We start from the raw sequence: 21,899 nt of genomic DNA on the forward strand, positions 1-21,899 counted from the left end.
AGATCTGAAAAAAACATAAATTCATATAACCATCCCACCCTAAAATCAGTGACAATCAAAATCATTCTTTTCTGCAATTTTGAAGAATCGTTTTTTTTTTTACCTGGATCCTGGGAGACCAAATAACAAACATCATTCACAGTCTTAAGGAAATCTGAAAAATCCAGCATTCCATTAACTATAATAATGGTTCAGAAACAGAAGGAAAAAAACTGCATTAGCAAACTCATTAAGAACATAAGATAAAAATGCAAACTAAAAATGTGAATAGAATTAACTGATAGTCTAGAGGAGCATTAACATTAAATATAGAATGTAAAAAGAAAACCTATCATAAAAACATAATTACACATTTTAATTATATAGTAAATAGTGCCCAGCAATAATCAAAATGATATAGATTAGAATTTAAGATACTGCAATATTCTTTACTCAAAGCTCTAATTTTTATACTTGTCATTAGGTGCAAAAAAATCATGCAATTTGTCAATTTTACATATATAATGGTTTTACCTGAAAAGAATAGGACTGATTTCATCGTGTTCTAGCTAAGACCCTCTATACCAGTGGTTTTAGGGGAGATTACAGATCCAGATGAGACTCTAATGAAAGCTTTGCCTCAAATCATTCCATCTCCTTCTCTCCTCTCCTCCTTTCCTCTCTCTCTCTCTCTCTCTCTCTCTCTCTCTCTCATTACACACACACACACACAAAATGCATTAAACAAATGCACAAAATATTGCACAATATTAAAATCTTCATCCAAAAAATCATCTCATTTATCACGCAAAAAGTAATGCCTATTTATTAAAAGAAAGAAAGAAATCTAAATTGTACAAATGAAAATTTCAGTAAGAAATTATTGCTTGGTTTGAGTGAGAAGTTGAAATTATGGAGCTTTTTTTTCTGCATGTTAATGCACAGGTCATCTCTGATGAGCAGCTAGAGCTGAAAATCCAGATTTACAAAGTGTGACAAAACACAGAATCAGGATTCTTCTGCCTCATTTTCTAGACAAGCATAGATCTGTGTCAAGCAACATCTTAATTTTTCAAGACTCTTCAAGTTAAATAACTCTAATGTCATTTTCCTCTTCATATAGTAAATGAGGCCAATTTTGAAAGGGTTTATCTGTGTTTGGAAGAAACTTATTATAAATTTACATTTTAAATTAATGTAATCTGAACAAAGTAACTTATAAAAGAACATTTCAGTGCTTCTGGTGGTCTGCAGGCTTCTACGTTCAGAGAAATTGACAAGGCTTAGTTGTTCTCATTTCTAAACCACAGAAACACTTTCTGGATTGGAAAATTTGTCAAGTTGTCTACCTCAAAAATTTTTTTTCAGTGTAATAACTTGAGAGTGGTTTCTCCTTTCCTTCAAAGAAACAATGAAACATTTGTGCAAATTTCAATCAATTATTTTGATTTGTTTTCTGACTTCTATGTGATTTAGGTTTAAACAAAAACCTTATAGATAAAACATCAAGAGCACAATCCATACAAGAAATAGTTGTAGACTAGACTTCTTCAGAAGTATGAACTTAAGTTGAAAGATATTCTTCAAAAATTGGGGTGGCTGGGTGGCTCAGCTGGTTAAATTCCGACTCTTGATTTTGGCTCAGGTCATGATCTCACAGTTGGTGAGTTCAAGCCCCGCATAGGGCTCTGTGCTGACAGGGCAGAGCCTGCTTGGGATTCTCTTTCCTCTCTATTCCTCCCTTGCCTGTGCTCTCTCTCACATATCCAGTAAAGGACTCGTATTCAGAATATATACATTCAAAATGCAATAGTAGGAACACAAACACATTTTCAATGGGCATAAGATATACAGGTAGCAAAAAAAGCACATGAAGATATATTCAAAATCATTTGATCATTCAGGAAATGTAAATTAAAACCACAACGAGAAAACACCATACATCTATTAGAATGACAATTTTTAAAGGCTCACCAATTCCAGGATTGACAAGGATGAGAAGCATCTGAAACTGTCATAAATTGTTCATAACAATGTAAAATAATTCAGCTGCTTTGCAAGCACAGTTTAGCAGTTTCTAAAAAATTCAAATATACCTACCATATGACCCAGTCATCCTACCATCAGGTATTTACCCAAGATAAGTGAAAGTATATGACTACACAAAGACACATAAATGAATGTTTACACCAGCTTTATTTGTAATAGCCAAAAACTAGAAGCAATCCAAACATCATCAATTAATGAATGGATGAACAAATCATGGTACATCCATAAGAGAGAACGCTGCTTAGCAATAAAAAGAAATAAACCTGATATGTACCAAAGCATAGATGAATCTCAGTATAATTAAGCTGAGTGAAAGAAATCAAACTAAAAAAATGAGTACTTACTGCATGATATCATTTATATAAAGTTCTAGAAAATACAAACAATCTGTAGTGACAGAAGCAGGTTAGTGTTTGCTTGGGAAGTAGTGAGGGGGGGTTGTGGAAAGAGAATGGGGGCTTACAAAGGGGTATAATGGGATTGAGTTTTCACAAGTATATACATATGTAGAAATTTTCAAATTGTATACTTTAAATATGTCAAGTATATACCTCAATAAAACTATAAAATATGCAGATAATTTAAAATCCATTGGAATAGCCAATTCCAAAAACAGTACAGAGGTTTTGTCTAAAAATTAAAAACAGAACTATCATATCATCCAGCAAGCTCACTTTTGGATATATACCCAAAGGAAATAAAAGCACTGTCTCAAAGAGCTATGTGCACTTCAAACATTGCAGCATTATGCACAATAGCCAAGAAATGGAAACAGCCTAAATGCTCACCAACAGATGAATAAAGAAAATGTAACCTCTATGTATATGACATATTCTGGAGGGTGGAGGGAATGGGCAGATGTTTGTCAAAGGATACAAACTTTAGGTATAAGATGAACAAGTTCTGGGAATCTGATGTACAGCATGGTGACTATAGTTAATAATACTATATTGTATCTTTGAAATTTGCTGAGAGACTATATCCTAAGAGAGTAGTGTTCTCATCACACACAAAAAAGGTAACTATGTGAGGTGATGGAGATGTTCTTTACTTGATAGCTGGTAATCATTTCACAATGTATATGTATATCAAATCATTATGTTGTACACTTTAAATATATGCAATTTATATTTGTCAATTATATCTCAATAAAGCTGGACAAGATAACATGACTTGACATAAACCATGTTCCTATAGGTATATGCATATCCTATGACCCAGCTTCTTCATTTCTAGAAATCTATCCTATAAAAATATTTACACAAATGTGCAAGAATTGATGAACAAGGATGCTCTTTATAGCATTATTTGTAATAGCAAAAATTTTAGAGGTAACTTCACCATTAATCAATATGAGACCAATTAAAATGTATATAACAAATATCCAGGAAAAATACCTACCAAATTATTAAGTGTGTACTATGAAGAATTGTAGGGAAAGATTGAGGTGAAGAGATAATTTTCGTTTTGTAATTTGTAAACTTCTTTAAGCTAAAAATACTAACTTAAAACAAAAAAACCTTTATATTCAGTTATTAAACTTTTTCTTGTATTTGCAATTTTTACCAAGATATTCAATATAGGTCTACATTTTTTCAATGTAAAAATTAAGGAATAAAAATTTAAACTAACATATGTTATCTAAAATTGTTTGTATGGACACTAATAATGAAGCAGCAGAAAGCGAAATTAAGAAAACAATCCCATGTACAATGGCACCAAAAATAATAAAATACCAAGAATAAACTTAAGCAAGGAGGTGAAAGATCTGTACTCAGAAAACTATAAAACATTGATGAAAGAATGTGAAGATAACACAAACAAATGGAAAGACATTCCGGGCTCACGAATTAGAAGAATATTGTTAAAATATCCATACTACCCAAAGCAATCTACAAATGTAATGCAATCCCTATCAAAATACCAACAGCATTTCACAGAACTAGAACTAACAATCCTAAAATTTGTATGGAAACAGAAATGACTCCAAATAGCCAAAACAACCTTCAAAAATAAAAAGAAAGCTGGAGGTATCATAATTCCAGATTTCAAGTTATATTACAAAGCAGTAGTAATCAAACCAGTGTGGTACTGGCACAAAAATAGACACATAGATCAATGGAACAGAATAGAAAACACAGAAGGAAACATACAGTTAAATGGCCAATTAATCTTCAACAAAGGAGACAAGAATATGCATTTGGAAAAGAGAGTCCCTTCAACAAACGGTGTTGGGAAAACTGGACAGCAACATGCAACAGAATGAAACTGGACCACTTTCTTACACTATACACAAAAGTTCAAAATGGACTAAGAACTTAAATGTTAGACCTAAAACCATAAAAATCCTAATAGAGAGCAGAGGCAGTAATTTCTCTGACATCAGCCATAGCAACATCTTTTTAGATACATCTCCTGAGGCAAGGGAAACAAAAGTAAAAATAAACTACTGGGATTACCACAGAATAAAAAGCTTTGGTACAGCAAAGGAAACAACCAATAAAACTAAACAATAACCTACTGAATGGGATAAGATGTTTGCAAATGACATACCCAATAAAGGGTTAGTATCCAAAATATATAAAGAACCTATATAATTCAACACCAGAAAAACAAATAATCCATTTTAAATGGGCAGAAGACAGGAACAGACATTTCTTCAAAGAAGACCTACATATGGCCAACAGACACATGAAAAGGTGTTCAACATCACTCATCATCAGGGAAATGCAAATCAAAACCACAATGAGATATCACCTCACACCTATCAAAGTGGCTAAATTTAAAAACACAAGAAAAAACAAGTGTTAGCAATGATGTAGAAAAAAAAAAGGAACCCTTGTGCATTGTTGGTGGGAATGCAAACTGGTGTAGCCACTGTGGAATACAGTATGGAGATTCCTCAAAAAATGAAAACTACCATATGATCCAGTAATCGCACCTCTGGGAATTTACCCAAAGAATACATAAACATTAATTCATAGGTATATAGGCATCCCTATGTTTATTGCAGCATTACTTAAAATAGCCAAATTATGGGAGCAGTCCAAATGTCCATCGATAGATGAATGAAGATGTGGTGTGTGTGTGTGTGTGTGTGTATATATATATATACACACACACACACACACACACACATACAATGGAATATTATTCAGCCATAAAAGGAATTAAATCTTGCCATTTGCAAAAACATGGATGGAGCTAGGGAGTATAATGCTGAGTGAAATAAGCCAGTCAGAGAAACACAAATACCATATGATTTTACTCACATGTAGAATTTATGAAACAAAACAAATGAACAAAGTGGTGGGGGGCGGGGGTGGGGAACAGGACAAACCAACAAACATACTCTTAACTATAGAGAACAAACTGGGGGTTACCAGAGGGAAAGTGGATGAGGGGATGGATGAAATAGGTGAAGGGGATGAAAAGTATACTTATCTTGATGAGCACTGTGTAATATAGGGAATTGCTGAATCACTATATTGTACACCTGAAACTAATACAACACTGTATGCTAACTAACTGGAATTAAAATAAAATAAAAACAAATAAAGTAAAATAGGTTGTATGGCTTTGGAGTAGACTTTTATCTTTCTGTCCCTCAGTTTCCCCAACGGTAAATCCAGGTAATTGGAAGAAACTCCATCTGAAGTCTTGAAATCTAAAGTTCTAAAGATTTATTGCTTTGAATTTCTTTTTTTTTTTTTTTAATTTTTTTTTTCAACGTTTTTTATTTATTTTGGGGACAGAGAGAGACAGAGCATGAACGGGGGAGGGGCAGAGAGAGAGGGAGACACAGAATCGGAAACAGGCTCCAGGCTCCGAGCCATCAGTCCAGAGCCTGACGCAGGGCTCGAACTCACAGACCGCGAGATCGTGACCTGGCTGAAGTCGGACGCTCAACCGACTGCGCCACCCAGGTGCCCCTGAATTTCTAATAACAGTATTACTTAAAAGCCTTAAAATGTTCACATCCTTTGACCTAGCAATTTCAATTTTAGTAACCTATCTTTTGCCTGATGAGATAAAGAGAAAAAACCCAGCTTATAACAGCAAAAATATTAGAAATAACATATTTATTTAGATTATTTGTTATATAGCTTATTTTTCAAAACAATTTGTTTTTGTGCTTTGATCTGTTCCACAGAATAATTCACAGCTGCCAAAAGCCAAGCTCTCCAACCAGCCTGATGGCAGGGCCCGGGCGGTGGACGGATCGGGACTGCATGGCGGCGCACCGACAGCGAAGCTTCTCGTACTCCTGCTTTTATGTAATTTGGCCTTAGCATTGGTCAGGGAAGCCCCCCTACCAATGAAAGTACCTGGGGATTTGTCGGTTGGGGAATTGCCCATGACAGGCCCCCTGGGAAAAGGACCACGGGGGAAAGAAATAAGATTCCGCAGGGAAATTATGCGGGCCTATATCCAGCCCTTGCCACCCCCTGTAAAGACTCCCCTACCTAAAGGAAGGATAGCCCCATATATTTCCCAGCCAGGGAGGGGGACAAATGGATTTGAAATCCCCACCCTGGCAACAAAGGAATGTATCTATGGATACAAATTACTCCAACCCTAGGCCCACTTGGCCCCCAGGAGGCATTCCAGATGATAACTGGACCTGGTGGGTTAAGGTACAGAATGGTTCATTAGTTCCTAGGTATACACTGTCTCCCTGGGAGCGCATAAGGCGTGGGTTCCCAGGGCCGTCTTGGCTCCCTCCTGGCACCCCGGACCAAAGCGAATAACTTTTGTTCCTTATACGCAAATGGTTCAAAGAAACAATTAAGAAGTCATGTCCCTGTAAATGTTCCACTTGAGGTGTTGAGAGATAGATGACCTTTCATGAAAATAGCAAAGCAAATGCTTTATAGACTATAAATAAACATAGATACATAATGAAAATAATATGAAGAAATTAATCAATTTCTTGTAACGTTACAAGAAAATAACCATGTTGTCCCTTAATGGGTGATTACACAAAGGAACATTTTTAGAATTAGGTAAAGCCAAGAAACATAGATGACGCACGCTACAAGGAAATTGCTAACAAACATAATGCCACGGTTGCCGCAATAAAGCGGCCAGTCTAACACACTGTTGTTGTCCGTGTCCATTTGTTATTTTCGCCGACACCGTGAATCCTTCAGGAACCCCAGGACCTGCTGGGGCTGGACCCTGGCACACAGCCATTTAAAAAGGCAGTGTTGGGGTGCCTGGGTGGCTCAGTCGGTTAAGCGTCCAACCTCGGCTCAGGTCATGATCTTGCGGTTTGTGAGTTCGAGCCCCACGCCGGGCTCTGTGCTGACAGCTCAGAGCCTGGAGCCTGCTTCTGCTTCTGTGTCTCCCACTCTCTCTGCCCCTCCCCCACTCATGCTCTGTCTCTCTCTCAAAAATGAATAAATGTTATTAAACATTTAAAAAGGCAGTGTGGATCTGTATTTATTTACATGGAAAGTTGCCTAACATATAAAGTTAATAGAAAAAGGTAACAAAATTGTATGCATGTGAGTCAACATATATTTTTTCTAATTATGTGTTTATGCATATGTATATACCACAGTTACACACATACACGCACACACATGCTTAGAAAAATCCTAGAAAAATATATGTAAAAATACCAAAGTTCAGCTCTGGGTAGTGGGATTACACATAAGTTTTATTTTCTCCTTTCTATTCTCCTATGCTTTCAGAGAATAAAGTTATTTCCACTTTGAATAATTATTTTAATAATAAATCTCCAAAAAATTATATGTCAAGAGAATTAACATATGGATAAATAAACATGTCAGAAAAAATAGAGTTGCTTTTTAGTCTTTCTAAAAGTTAGATTTATATTTATTATTTTATTTTTATACCCTCTGAAAGTTGTGCACAGTAGACACTCAAAAAATGTTGGGGTGACTCGGATAGATAGACGAATGCACGCTATTGTAACTTGTCAATTCCTGTTAGGTTGCTAAGTAACGTTCTATTGGTGGTCCATTTGACTCCTAGTATTCTCCATCTACAAATTTTTTATAATAACCAATCCACATCTTTTATTTGAGTAGCTTGATGCTTTTAACCTCAGAGTATTACTGTGTCATTGTGGGTATTAAGTTTATTTTATTTCTGACCAATCCTTCAACTTATCTATACCATTTTTATTCTAAACTTATCTCTCCTCCTTAATAAGCTTGGAATGATCTGTAAATGTAATCAGTTCTCTATTTATTATTTACTTCTTTAAGTATTGGACACTGACAACAAAAGAACAATTACTTTTCCAGAGGTTTTAAAATAAAATTATTAGGATTTTGATTTGCATTTTTTTGACTACTGAGGATGGAAAATATTTTTATATGATTATTGGCTACATATATTTTCTTTTATGTGATATTCTTATCCATGTGTCTTACTCACTTTTCTATTCCATTGTTTGTTACTAATTTGTATGAGTTCTTTACACATTCTGAAAACTAACCACTAGTCACTTCTGTGAATTGCAAATATTTCCAAGTTCATAACTTGTCTTTTTACTTTAAAGTGTCTTTTGATAAATAAAAGTTCTTAATTTTAACATAAATATATTAATCTGGTCTTTTATACTCAAACACTTTTGCCTTAAGAAATCTTCCCTATCGTATGCAAGTAGCAAAAATTAAAAGTCTAAAAATATCAGATGTTGATGAAAGTATGTCATAATCCAATCTAGTAATCAACCAATCCAATTGTACCGGAGGCCCAATTTTTTAATATTATCGTAAATGTGCAAAAAAAGTTTTTAGAACATATTATAAAGCTTAGCTTTCCTATGATGTGTAATTAATCTGACCAACATAGAACTTACATCCATGTTTGCAAACCTTAAACTAATAATGAAAACACAAAACTTACCATCAATATCAACAGTCTTTAGTGCCTTTTGCATTTCCGAATCACTTATAAAAATCTTCAAGGTGTGATGGATCATTGGCAGATCATTCACATAAATTTTACCACTTTGAATTTTGCTAAAAATTTTACAGGCCTTCTGAAGTGCTAAATACACACGACAAAACGGTTAATTAATTCAAACGAATAATTATCGTCAACCCCGCTACACTCTCTCCCAATGAAAAAAACAACAATGATCAGTAAAGGAAGAAAGAGGAGCAAGTCTTTGTGTTCTAATTCTTTGCTTTAAAATCAATCTCATGATTTCTTTAGGTATGTCTAGAGTTAATGACCTCCAAGTCTACAAGTTTCCTAAACAACTCTCAGAAACTGAGAAAAGTCATGCAAAGCTCACATAGCAAAGGCAGTCACCATTTTCCCTGGGAATGTTTAAATCCTTCTTCCATGCTCCCATATCACTTGGTACATATCTCAGACAAAGCTATTGGTATTGTGATTGCTTGCATGTCAATATCCCTCACTCAACTATCAGGCTCTAGGGGGCAAGATTTTTCATTCTTCAAGTGCCAGTGTCTACTTCAGAACAGATCCTCAAAAAATGTCTGTTGAATTAAACTGAATTTAGTTCAGTGGGTACTACCCTTAGTTTTCAGAAAAAGAGGTGCTAGATGACAGTGCTAAATACCAGAGAAAGACTAACATATTGATAACAATGTGTTTTTTTTAATGTTTACTTATTCTTGAGAGAGAGAGAGAAACAGAGTGCAAGCTGGGGAGGGGCAGAGAGAGAGCGGGAGACACAGAGTCTGAAGCAGGCTCCAGGCTCTGAGCTGTCAGAACAACCTATGTGAGGCTCGAACCCATGAACTGCAAAATCATGACCAGGGCCGAAGTTGGACGCTTAACCGACTGAGCCACCCAGGCGCCCCACGATGGCTTTAATAACAGGAGTTTTAGTAGAGTATTAGGGGTGGAAACCAGGTTTCAGTGAAATAGGAAGTAAATAAATAATTAAGGAAACCAACTCTTTCAAGAAGCTTCTTTGAAAAACATAGAGTATAATATTGACACAGTCCCTGAGGAAGCATAAGAAAATTCAATGAAAGAAAATTAAGAGTGAAGGGATTAGTGACATGAAAGGGACTCTTCTCCAATGAGAAAATAGGGAAGGCTATGGATGTTGTTTACAATCCTAACAGTTCTCCTCATGAGGAAAACTTTTTTTCCTTTTTTTCTGTATCTATATGAGATGATGGATATTAATTAAACTTACTGTGGTAATCATCTCACAACATATGTAAGTCAAGTCATTATGCTATACACCTTAAACTTACACAGTGCTACATCTTAATTATATCCCAATAAAACTGGAGGATAAAAGATGTCTGGGGCACATGGGTGAGTCAGTTGATTAAGCATCCAACTGCAGCTCAGGTCATAATCTCGTGGTTCGTGAGTTCAAGCCCCACATTGGGCTGTGTGCTGACAGCTCAGAGCCTGGAGCCTGCTTACGATTCTGTGTCTCCCTCTCTCTCTGCCCCTCCCCTGCTCACGTTCTGTCTGTCTGTCTCTCTCTCTCAAACATAAATAAACATTAAAAATTAAAAAAAAAAAGGAAAAGATGCCTAACATAGGGGCACCTGGCTGGCTCAGTTAGTAGAACACGCAACTTCTGATCTCAGGGTTGTGAGTTTAAGGCCCACGTTGAGCACAGAGATTACTTATGAAAAAAAAAAATAAAAAGATGCCTAATATGATGATCAGAAAGGAAAAATATGCTAAATGACTCCATAAATATAAAGGAGAGGCCCAAGATACGGGAGAGTTCAGTGTCAAGAAGTGAAGGGGGAAAAAAAAAGAAGTGAAGGGTACTATGTACCAAGAACTAAGTCCTAGTAAAATCAGTGACTCTAGTGCTTACTAATATATTCATTGGATGTAATATTCACACTTTTTTCCCAAAATATTTTAACTAAAATAAGCACATATGTTACATTTTGCCTATCAATATAACAGAAGATATTTCTAAAAAAAGACATTTATGAATCCTTATTTTACCTAGTTTGCTTATGCTTACTCACAGACTACAGCATTTGTCACATCATGTAATATTAGTTGATATCATATGCCATTAGGAGTAAAGAAAGCGACACTAATCACTGAAACAATTTCTAAAATGTACACAATCAGGTAATTTATTCAAGAAGTTCTAGAATCTATTATTACCGCTTAATTCTTGTGAGTGTAAGTGTCCTTGAGGTACTTCATTATATGATGTCTTGCAGAGGCTAGAAACCATTTCCCTTTTCCTGTCAAAGAAACAGCCACATTAGAAAGCAGCACAAAAACGAAACAAAACACCACACACACAAAATATTTATGCCATTTTTCCATTAAAATATTAGCAAGCCTATCAACAGTTTGAGATTCTCCAGTCTCTTACTCCATAAAAACCTTTGTTAAAAGACCATCCAAGTGATAGTGAATTATATACTCTTCATCCCAGAATTCCCACCTTGCTTCTTTTAGACATCTCTCTATGGAGCAGAATTTACCCTGGTCAGTAAGCAGTGCCCATGATTCACTATCCTTTGGCTGTCGTCCAATTTTTGCTACTCTTAATTCAAGTCACAGCAAATTTTATAGAAAGTTATTATAGAAAGGAAAAACAAGAGTATCTTTAAATAGCAAAGAATCCCAGATTCCACAACCTGTCAGTAAAAATTTTTTGAAAAGATGATTTATCTAATCACCTAACATGTAAATAACTCAAATCATAGAATGTTAGTGTTAGAAGAAATCTCAAGGGTCCGTCTAGTACAAGATTCTTGTACAGATGTGGAGACTGAGGCCCAGAGATATAAAGTGAATTGTACAAGAGCCTAAGCTAGCAAGTGAGGTCAATAAGGACCCAACGTTAAGTTTTTGAATTCCACATACAGTGATCTTAGCTCTACGCCACCCTCCCTAGAGCATAGTCTTAGTTTGCACAAACTATTTTGCATACTTTATGTGGAAATGATAGATGATTCTGAAAAGAAAAACCCAAATCTTAATGCAACATTTAAGGGAAAAAAAAAAAAACAACAACAATGATTTAAATACCGAATAATTGAGGAAGATGTACAAAGGGGTGATAAAGTCTTGTGAACACTGTACTGATTCGGAAACTTGAGTGAAGACCTTTCTTTCTTAGTCATCTTCTCCTTCAACAGCTTCACTGAGGAAGAGGCAATCTAGAGCCAAATGCAGGAATGTTGGTGCCTGAGATCACACTGGTAAACCAGCATTACTGGAAAATAAACCTCTTAAAAAGATAGCTAATCATATCTGGGTTCCTCACTGATGTAAAATTGCTTTTTGTAATGGAATTAGAGTTTACATACACTAAAATTTTAAATAAACTATAGAATTTTTTTTGCAGAGTCATGTTTTTCTAAGTATGCAACTAAACCACCTTATTAATGTCGTGTCAATTTACAATAGTGGATTTCACAAAGCAGGGCAAATCTATGGTATAGTGAAGAGAAGACCACCAGATTCTAGGCTACATATATGGGCTTTGACTAGATGAGCAAAATAATGTGGAGAATCAACACAGTTATTCAAATAACACAGGTACTTATGCTTTAAATCATCCTCATGACTGAGAAAATTATCCACTTAACATGTATATGCATAAGCATGATTCAAAAGTGGCAAGTAGCTGGGTAGACAGAAAAGCATCACTTTAGAAAATGAGGACTGTAATAATAGGTGTCTTCAATTTTACGTGGAGCCTAGAACCTTGTTTACATGGAGTCTAGGCCCCTTTTGAAGCACAGAAGTATGCAGAGTAAAATCTGTCTTTGTCTCAGCTCCAGGCTGGAAAAAAAAGAGAGAGAGAGAGAAGAAAGAGTACTCCTCTGGATTAGTTATAGTGATAGATCTACCCACACAAGTACAGAACTCAAATCTACACTAAATATGTGGGGTAGGAGAATAGAAACCAAAAAAGTCATTTAAAGTTGTCCCATGTTCATCACATCTCTGAAGTGCAGTGCAGAAGAGAATTCAAATTCTCTTGGAGGAGAATACTCTAGATCCAGACTCACGTGAGATTCCCACAGATTTAGATCAACAATATATGAGAAAATAAACAAAAAGTACAAAGCACCCAAGGACATAAGTTAATGAGTAAGAAGCAGACAAAGCAATAAACAGAAGATTTAGATCCACCAGGGACTTTATATTATATTTATCAGGTATCAGTCTTGAAACAACTAAAGAACATGACCAAAAAACACGACATAAGGCAGATTATAAGAAGAACCAAATGGGGGTTCCAGGGTGGCTCAGTCGGTTGAGCGTCTGACTTCGGCTCGGGTCATGATCTGGCGGTTTGTGAGTTCAAGCCCCGCGTCAGGCTCTGTGCGCAAAGCTCAAAGCCTGGAGCCTGCTTCAGATTCTGTGTCTCCCTCTCTCTCTGCCTCTCCCCTGCTCATGCTCTGTCTCTCTCTGTCTCTCAAAAATAAATAAATGTTAAAAAAAAAATTCTTTTTAAAAAGAAGAACCAGGGGCGCCTGGGTGGCTCAGTTGGTTGAACGTCCGACTTCGGCTCAGGTCATGATCTCGCGGTCCATGAGTTCCAGCCCCGCATCGGGCCCTGTGCTGACTGACAGCTCAGAGCCTGGAGCCTGTTTCAGATTCTGTGTCTCCCTCTCTCTCTGACCCTCCCCCGTTCATGCTCTGTCTCGCTCTGTCTCAAAAATAAATAAACGTTAAAAAAAATTTTTTTTTAATTAAAAAAAAAGAAGAACCAAATAAAGTTTCTAGAGGTAAAAAATATAAGCACTGAAATTAAATTCTCAATAGACAATTTAAACTAGAGATTATATTCAGCTGGAGAAAGATAAACGAGAAAGCAGATGGGAGAAATTACCCAGATGAGATAGACAGTATATCTAAGTACATCATATAGTGAATGAAGCAGGCTGAATGGTGGCCCCAAAAAGATAGGTCCATGTCCTAATCCTTGGAACCTGTATATGTGACTTTATTTGGATAAAAGGTCTGTGGAGAGGGAACAAAGTTAAGGATCTCAAGATGAGATATACAATGAAGTGTTTATAAAAATGGAAGGAGACTTGAGATATAAACACAGGGGAGAAGACCATATATAGAGCAAGATGGGGGCCAAGATTAAAGTTATGCTGCCACAGCCAAGGAATGCTCAGGGTCACTGTTACAACAGCAGAAGTGTTAACAGAGAGTATAGTAATAAAAATAAAGATCTAATGGAGAAGGAAGGGGAAAATGTCATATTCTTCTGAATGGGTTCCTTGTTACATTTTTTGTAAAAAAAAAAAAAAAAAAAAAAAAGAAGAAGGAGGAGGAGGAGGAGGAAGAAAAAGAGGAGGAACAGGGGAAGGAAGAGAAAGAAGAAGAAATATTTAAGATTGTGACATTTCAGGGGTACCTAGGTGGCTCAGTAGGTTAAGTGTCTGCACAAATTTCAGTTAAGGTCATGATCTCATGGTCATGAGATCAAGTCCACGTCAGGCTCCAGGCTGGGTGTGGAGCCTGCTTAGGATTCTCTCTCTCCCTTTTCCTCTGCCCCTCTGCCCCTTTCCCCTGCTCACACTCTCTCTCTCTTCTCAAAAAAAAAAATGATTTTGATTGATGTGACATTTCAATACTTGGACTAAAATGTGATGGAATGTTTGAAAGCTAAAAACAATGCTCAAAAGTAAAACATTTTCAGATCATATGTACCTCAGTTCTTTCAGTATGCAACTGTACTTGTAAACTTTTCTTTCTTCTGAACTTTTTCTCTCCTGAAAAATCAGAGGATTTCTCTTCTCCACAGAGGAATATTGATGTTTCATACCTAAATTGCACAGAAAATTGGAATAATTCCTGAGTTGCTTTTTTTCTTACTTTTTCTTTTTTTCATCTTTTACCTATAGAAAATTTCAAGCATATACAAAAGTAGACAGACTAATGTGATGATTGGGGCGACTGGGTGGGTCAGTCGGTTAAGTGACTTTGGTTCAGATCATGATCTCATGGTTCATGGGTTGGAGCCCCGCATTGGGCTCTGTGCTGACAGTTCAGGGTCTGGAGCCTGCTTCAGATTCTGTGTCTCCCTCTCTCTCTGTCCCTCCCCCACTCATGCTCTGTCTCTGTCTCTCAAAAATAAATAGACGTGAAAAAGAATAATGTGACAATCTTCCCATGTACCCATCACCCAGCTTCAATAATAGGCAATCCTATTTCAGCTATATCCCTACTCCAGTTTCTTATTATTTTGAAGCAAATTCCAACATCATATTATTTCATGAGTGAAAATTTTAATATTAATTTCTACAAGGTGCTTTTTCTTTTATTTTTGAAAAAAAAAATTTAATGTTTATTTGTGAGAGAGGCAGCGCACAAGCAGAGGAAGGGCAGAGAGAGAGAGAGAGAGAGAGAGAGAGGAACAGAATCCGAAGCAGGCCCCAGGCTCCCAACGCAGGGCTCGAACTCACAAACTGCGAGATCATGACCTGAGCAGAAGTCAGACGCTTAATAAGCCACCCAGGTGCCCCAAGGTGTTTTTTCTTTTAAAAAACCACATTTAAAACACAATTATGACACCCTAAAAGTTAACAATAATTTCTTAGTATCATCAAACATGGTCAGTGTTCAAATTTCCAATTGTTTCATAAATGTCAAAATTTATTAACACTCTGCATAAGGATTCAGTAAGGTCACCATTACAGTTTGTTGATTGATGTGTCTTTTAGATCTCTTTTTTTATCTATAGGCTCTTTTTCCAAGTCTTTTATCATCCTCATTATCACTATTGCCAGGCAATTTGTACTATAGATTTTCCAGTCTGGATTTTGCTAATTATATCACCATGGTTGTAGAATTTTAAAGACTTGATCAGATTAACTTCAACAGATTAAGTGTTGAACCACTAAACTGTACACCTAAAACTAGTACTATACTATATGTTAACTGGAATTCAAATTAAAACTTAAAAAAGATAGCCAGGTGATTTTAACGTGTAGATAAATTTGATAGTCACTATGCAAACCACAGGCTTGTTCCTATTCAGAACTCCCATCAATTGGTCTATAACTCAGTATTTTATAAGAAATACCTTATTCTTCCTTATAAAGGAACTAAAAGCAAAACTAAAAGCTCTTTAGCAGAAGTGGCTCCTTTTTAGAGTAACCTGCTATACAAGGGCTACTTAAGTAATACAAAGGACAATGATAGGATTGAATCTATAACATCTTCAGATGAATTTGGCCCCAAGCAAAATTGTGATGTAGAGGTAATTTTTATCATGCACCTACCTCACTGCCCTTCCTTAGCAGGTACCTTGCCCTTTTGACTCTCTATCCCTTTAAATCTAATCCCATGAATTCCTGCCCTGAGAGTGCCATTACCTTGCTCTTAGCCCCCCTGAATCTGCCCTATTATTAGTCTCCTCTGCAGTCCTCCACTCACAAAGGGAATGACTTTAACTCTTTTGATTACGACCCAGAGTATAAAATACATTTCTATTGAGATGTAGTACACATATACAAAGAGAGAGAACTGAAGTAATTTCACAAAATAATACTTATTATGTGAAAAACACTCTAGTGTCTTCAATATTATTCAAATTTCTTTTTAAACAAAATACCAGTTAGTGACCTCCTAAGTTGATTTTATAACACACAAGTGAGTCATAATCTAGAATCTACTGCTACTTTATATCACCCATCCTCTCCCCATATATCTCCATTGAGATCTTCATATTTCTGGAATAATTATGATTTCCACATTACTACATGATTTTTCAAATCCTTTATTATTTTTCTAAAGTATAAGTGTGTTTATGTTATGAGCTGCCTCAAACATTTTACAGAATTGGGATGACTTACTATAAATAATGAATAAGTGAAAACATTTGTTCTGTATCCTATTCTTCTAGGGCATTGTGTCTCCCAGGTAACCTAGTTTATACAGTGCTAATGAAAGAACGTAAAGGAACACTTCCACCATCTCCCATTCCTTCCTAGGTGACAAGTTTTATTGCGATGTTCTAGAAATAATTATTTTGCCTTTTGTCACTGAACATAAAGGAATAGTGGGATTCTCCATGAGATTATCACCAGATTTGTCAGCAGGAACCTTGCAGGCCAGAAGGCAGTGGTATGGTATATTTAAAATCCTGGGGGCAAAAAAAACCAAAAACAAAAACTTGCCAACCAAGAGTACTCTACCCCCCAAAGCTGTCCTACAGAACCGAAAGACAGATAGTTTCCCAGATGACAAAAAAAAAAAAAAAGGCTAAAGGAGTTCATCACACTAGATAGACTGACCTTATAAGAAATGTTAAAGTGGGGGTGCCGAGGTGGCTCAGTCGGTTGAACGTCCACCTTCAGCTCAGGTCACGATCGCATAGCTCGTGAGTTCGAGCCCCATGTCAGGTTCTGTGCTCAAAGCTCAGAGCCTGGAGCCTGCTTCAGATTCTGTGTCTCCCTCTCTCTCTGCCCTTCCCTTGCTCACACTGTCTCTCTCTCTCTCTCAAAAATAATAAATAAACATTAAAAAAGAAAAAAGAAATGTTAAAGGGAGTTCTTCAAGCTAAAATGAAAGGATGCTAATTAGTAACATGAAAACAAATGAAAGTGTAAATCTCACTGGTAGAGGTAAACATATAGTTAAATTCAGAATACTGAAATCTTGTAATGGTGGAAGGTAAATCACATATAACTCTCACATAAAGGTTAAAAGATAAATGTATTAAAAACAACAATAATCTGTTAATGGATACACAAATATAAAAAGATGTAAGTGGTGACATCAAAAACAAAATGAGAGTGAGGTGTTAAAATGCTGAACTTTTGTATACATTTGAAGTTAAGTTGTTACCAGTTTAAAATAGGCTTATAAGATGTTTTAAATTTTTTTTTTTTAACGTTTATTTATTTTTGAGACAGAGAGAGACAGAGCATGAATGTGAGTGTCAGAGAGAGGGAGACACAGAATCTGAAACAGGCTCCAGGCTCTGAGCTGTCAGCACAGAGCCCGACGCGGGGCTCAAACTCACGGACCGCGAGATCATGACCTGAGCCGAAGTCGGACGCTTAACCGACTGAGCCACCCAGGCGCCCCAATGTTTTATATAAGCCTTATGGTAACCACAAAGCAGAAACCTACAGTAAATATACAAAAGATAAAAAGAAAGGAATCAAAGTATATCACTAGAAGGGCACCTGGCTGGCTCAGTCAGTGGAACATGTGATTCTTGATCTCGAGGTTGTAAGTTTGAGCCCCACATTGGTTGTAAAGATTACTTAAAAGTTAAAAAATATAATTTTAAGTATATCACTAGAGAAAATCATCAAATCACAAAGGGAGAGAGTAAGAGGAAGAAAGGAACAAAGAAAACAAGCAACCAAGCCAGAAAACAAGCAACAAAATGGCAACAGTAAGTCCATACCTATCAATAATCACCTTCAATGTAAATGGACTAAATTCTCCAATCAAAAGACAGAGTGGCTGAATAGATTAAAAGAAAAAAAAAAAAAAGACCCAAATATCTGCTGCCTCCTAGAGACTCCCTGTAGCTTTAAGGACACTTATAGACTGAAAGTGAAGGGATGGAAAAAGATATTCCATGAAAATGGAAACCAAAAGAGGGCAAATCTAGCTATAGTCATATTAGACAAAATAAATTTCAATAAATATTTTTTGTTTTTTGCTTTTTTAATTTTTTTAATGTTTGTTTATTTTTGAGAGAAAGAGACACACAGAGAGTGAGCGGGGGAGGGGCAGAGACAGAGGGAGACACTGAATCCAAAGCAGGCTCCAGGCTCTGAGCTGTCAGCACAGAGAACAACACGGGGCTCAAACCCATGAACCATGGGATCATGGCCTGAGCGAACGTCAGTCACTTAACCAACTGAGCCACCCAGGCACCCCTCAATACGTGTTTTTTTTTTAATGTTTATTTTTGAGAGAGAGAGACAGAGCATGATTGAGGGAGGGGCAGAGAGAGAGAGGGAGACACAGAATCTGAATCTGAGCTGTCAGCACAGAACCCCATGTGGAGCTCCAATTCACGAACCGTGAGAGCATGAACTGAGCTGAAGTTGGACGCTTAACTGACTGAGCCACCCAGGTGCTCCCATCAATGGATGTTGTTTTTTTTTTAATGTTTATTTATTTTTGAGAGAGACAGAGACAGAATGCAAGTGGGTTAGGGGCAGAAAGACAGGGAGACACAGAACCCGAAGCAGACTCCAGGCTCTGAGCTGTCAGTACAGAGCCTGATGTGGGGCTCAAACCCACGAGCTGTGAGATCATGACCTGAGCCAAAGTCGGACGCTCAACCGACTGAGCCACTCATGTGTCCCTCAATGTATGTTTTTAAGCCAAAAATTACAACAAGAGACAAACAAGAATCATTACATAATGATAAAGGGGTGAATTAATCAAGAGGATATAGCAATTGCAGTGTTTATGTATCCAATATTAGAGCATCTAAACATACAAAACAAATACTAACAGATCTGAAGGGAGAAATAGACAGCAATGCAGCAATAGTAAGGGACACTTAAATACCCCCACTTTCAACAGTAGATAGACTAACTAGAGAAAAATGAAGGAGAACATTGAACTTCAACTATACTGGAAACCAAATGGACCTAACAGACATATAGAGAGCATTCTATCCAACAGCAGCAGCATATACATTCTCCTCAAGCACACATGCAACATTCTCCAGGATAGATAATTTGTTAGGCCACCAAACAAGTCTTTAAAATCTTAAGAAGACTGAAATCATATCAAACATCTTCTGTGACCACAAAGGTATAAAACAAGAAATCAATTACAAGAAAAAAAATGAAAAAAATGACATATGTAGCGATTAAACAATATGTTCCTGAACAACCAATTGGTCAAAGAGAAAATCAAAAGGGAAATAAAAAATACCTGGAGACAAAGTAAATGAAAACACAGTATACCAAAACTTATTGGATGCAGCAAAAGCTGTTCTAAGAAAAATGTTTATAGAGATAAACACCTACATAAAGAAAAAAGAGGGGCACCTGGGTGGCTCAGTTGGTTGAGAGTCCGATCGGCTCAGGTCATGATCTCACATGACAGCTGATAGCACAGAGCCTGGAGCCTGCTTTGGATTCTGTGTCTCCCTCTCTCTCTGCCCCTCCCCCACTCACACTCTGTCTCTGTGTCTCAAAAATGGATAAACGTTAAAAAATAAAACTTAAAAAAAAGAAAAAAGAAAGATCTCGAATAAACAACTTAATTTTATACCTCAAGGAACTGGAAGGGAAAAAGGAACTAAGCCCAAAGTTAATAGAAGGAAGGAAATAACAAAGCTCAGAAATATAGACTAAAAAGACAATAGAAAAGATAAAAGAAGCTAAGAGTTTGTCTTTTGAAAAAATAATCAAAATTGACAAATCTTACTAGACTAAGAAAAAAAGAAAAGTCTCAAATAAAATCAGAAATAAAGAGGAGACATTCAACTGATAACAGAAATACTAAAGCTCATAAGAAATTACTATGAACAATTATATGCCAACAAATTAGATAACCTAAAAGAAATTTATAAATTTCTAGAAACATACAAGACTGAATCATGAAGACATAGAAAATGTGAACAGACCAATTATTAGTAAGGAGATTGAATCAGTAATCAAAGACCTCCCAACAAAGTCCAAGATGGCTTCACTGGTGATTTCTACTAAACATTTAAGAATTAACACCAATCCTTCTCAAACTCTTCCCAAAAACTGAAGAGGAGGGAACACTTCCAAACTTGTTTTATGAGGCCAACACTACGGGTAACAAAACCAGACAAGGACACTACAAGAAAAGAAATCTGCCGTCCAATATCCCTGATAAACATAGATGCAAAAATTCTCAACGCAATATTTCAATAGTACATTATATTAGTACAATATTATTACAATACAATATTAATACTAATTAGTACAATACAATACTAATATTGTACAGTATTAGTACAATATGCTAATATTTCAATTGTACATTAAGAGGATCATAGACCATGATCTAGTGGGATTTACTTCTGGAATTCAAGGATGGTTCAACATAGGCAAAAAGGTAAATGTGATACCCCACAATATAGGGAAAAACCCATTCTTCTTCTGTGTTTCTCCTTTACTCCTCCATGACTACCACACTCACAACACTTCTGACACCAGATGTGTGAGGTATTCTTCCCCACCACCAAGCAATTCTCTGCCACACCAACTGGGTGTGGCACCAACTGGGTCCTACAATTTACCTCAATTCTAACACTATCTACCTGGATATACTGTCAGATTCCACAGGTTAAGGGATCAGTCCCACAAGACTGCTCCCACCCCACTTGTGCCAATCACAACTCCAGATTGTGACCTGTGCTTCGGACTCATCACCTATAAATGAGAGGCTCCCAAAAGACCCTCCTTGGATTTGATTAATTTGCTAGAAGAGCTCACAGAACTTAGAAAAATAGTTACATATGTTTACCAGTTTATTTTTTAAAATATGATAAAAGATACAGGTGAATAGCCAGATGAAGGGACACATAGGGCAATGTCTGGCAGGATCTTAGCACAGGAGCTTCTGTCCCCAAGGATTTGGGAGGACATCAGCCTCCTGGTATGTGGATGTGTTTACCAACCTGGAAGATCTCTGAATAGGCCTATACTATTGAGATTTTTATGGAGGCTTATTCATGTAGGTAGGATCAATTATTAATTCCATTTCCAGTCCCCTTCCCCTCTCTGGAGAACTTCTAGGTTGGTGAACACATCCACAGACTAGGAGGGTGACACATCCCAACCCCATGGGGACAGAAGCTCCTGTGCTTGGGACCCTCCCAAACCTCACCCAATGAATATCTTCATGTGACTATTCTTCTGTATACTCAGTCATGTCCTTTAATAAACTGCTGAACATAAATGTTTCCCTGAGTTCTGTGA

The 21,899-nt window shown here is 36.6% G+C and overlaps 1 protein-coding gene across 2 annotated transcripts in view; it reads right to left on the reverse strand.

Moving 5' to 3' along the window:
- The window catches only part of LOC144614269 (EF-hand calcium-binding domain-containing protein 13-like), a 65,010-nt gene that overhangs the window by 27,734 nt on the left and 15,377 nt on the right, over nt 1-21,899 (reverse strand). The window contains exons 4-8 of one of the 2 annotated variants that reach the window (XM_078437011.2): nt 14,668-14,782; nt 12,019-12,149; nt 11,140-11,222; nt 8,914-9,057; nt 104-178 (exon numbers count right to left, since the gene is read on the reverse strand). In XM_078437011.2, the coding sequence (XP_078293137.1) occupies nt 104-178; nt 8,914-9,057; nt 11,140-11,222; nt 12,019-12,149; nt 14,668-14,782 (548 nt within the window). Of the gene's footprint in view, nt 1-103; nt 179-8,913; nt 9,058-11,122; nt 11,223-12,018; nt 12,150-14,667; nt 14,783-21,899 lie in introns of those variants that run through there. The other variant, XM_078437012.2, reaches the window with a different exon arrangement.

This window comes from Panthera onca (genome assembly GCF_046562875.1).
Source record: "Panthera onca isolate mPanOnc1 chromosome E1 unlocalized genomic scaffold, mPanOnc1 haplotype 2 h2.Chr16_ul_2, whole genome shotgun sequence".
Lineage (NCBI taxonomy): Eukaryota > Metazoa > Chordata > Mammalia > Carnivora > Felidae > Panthera > Panthera onca.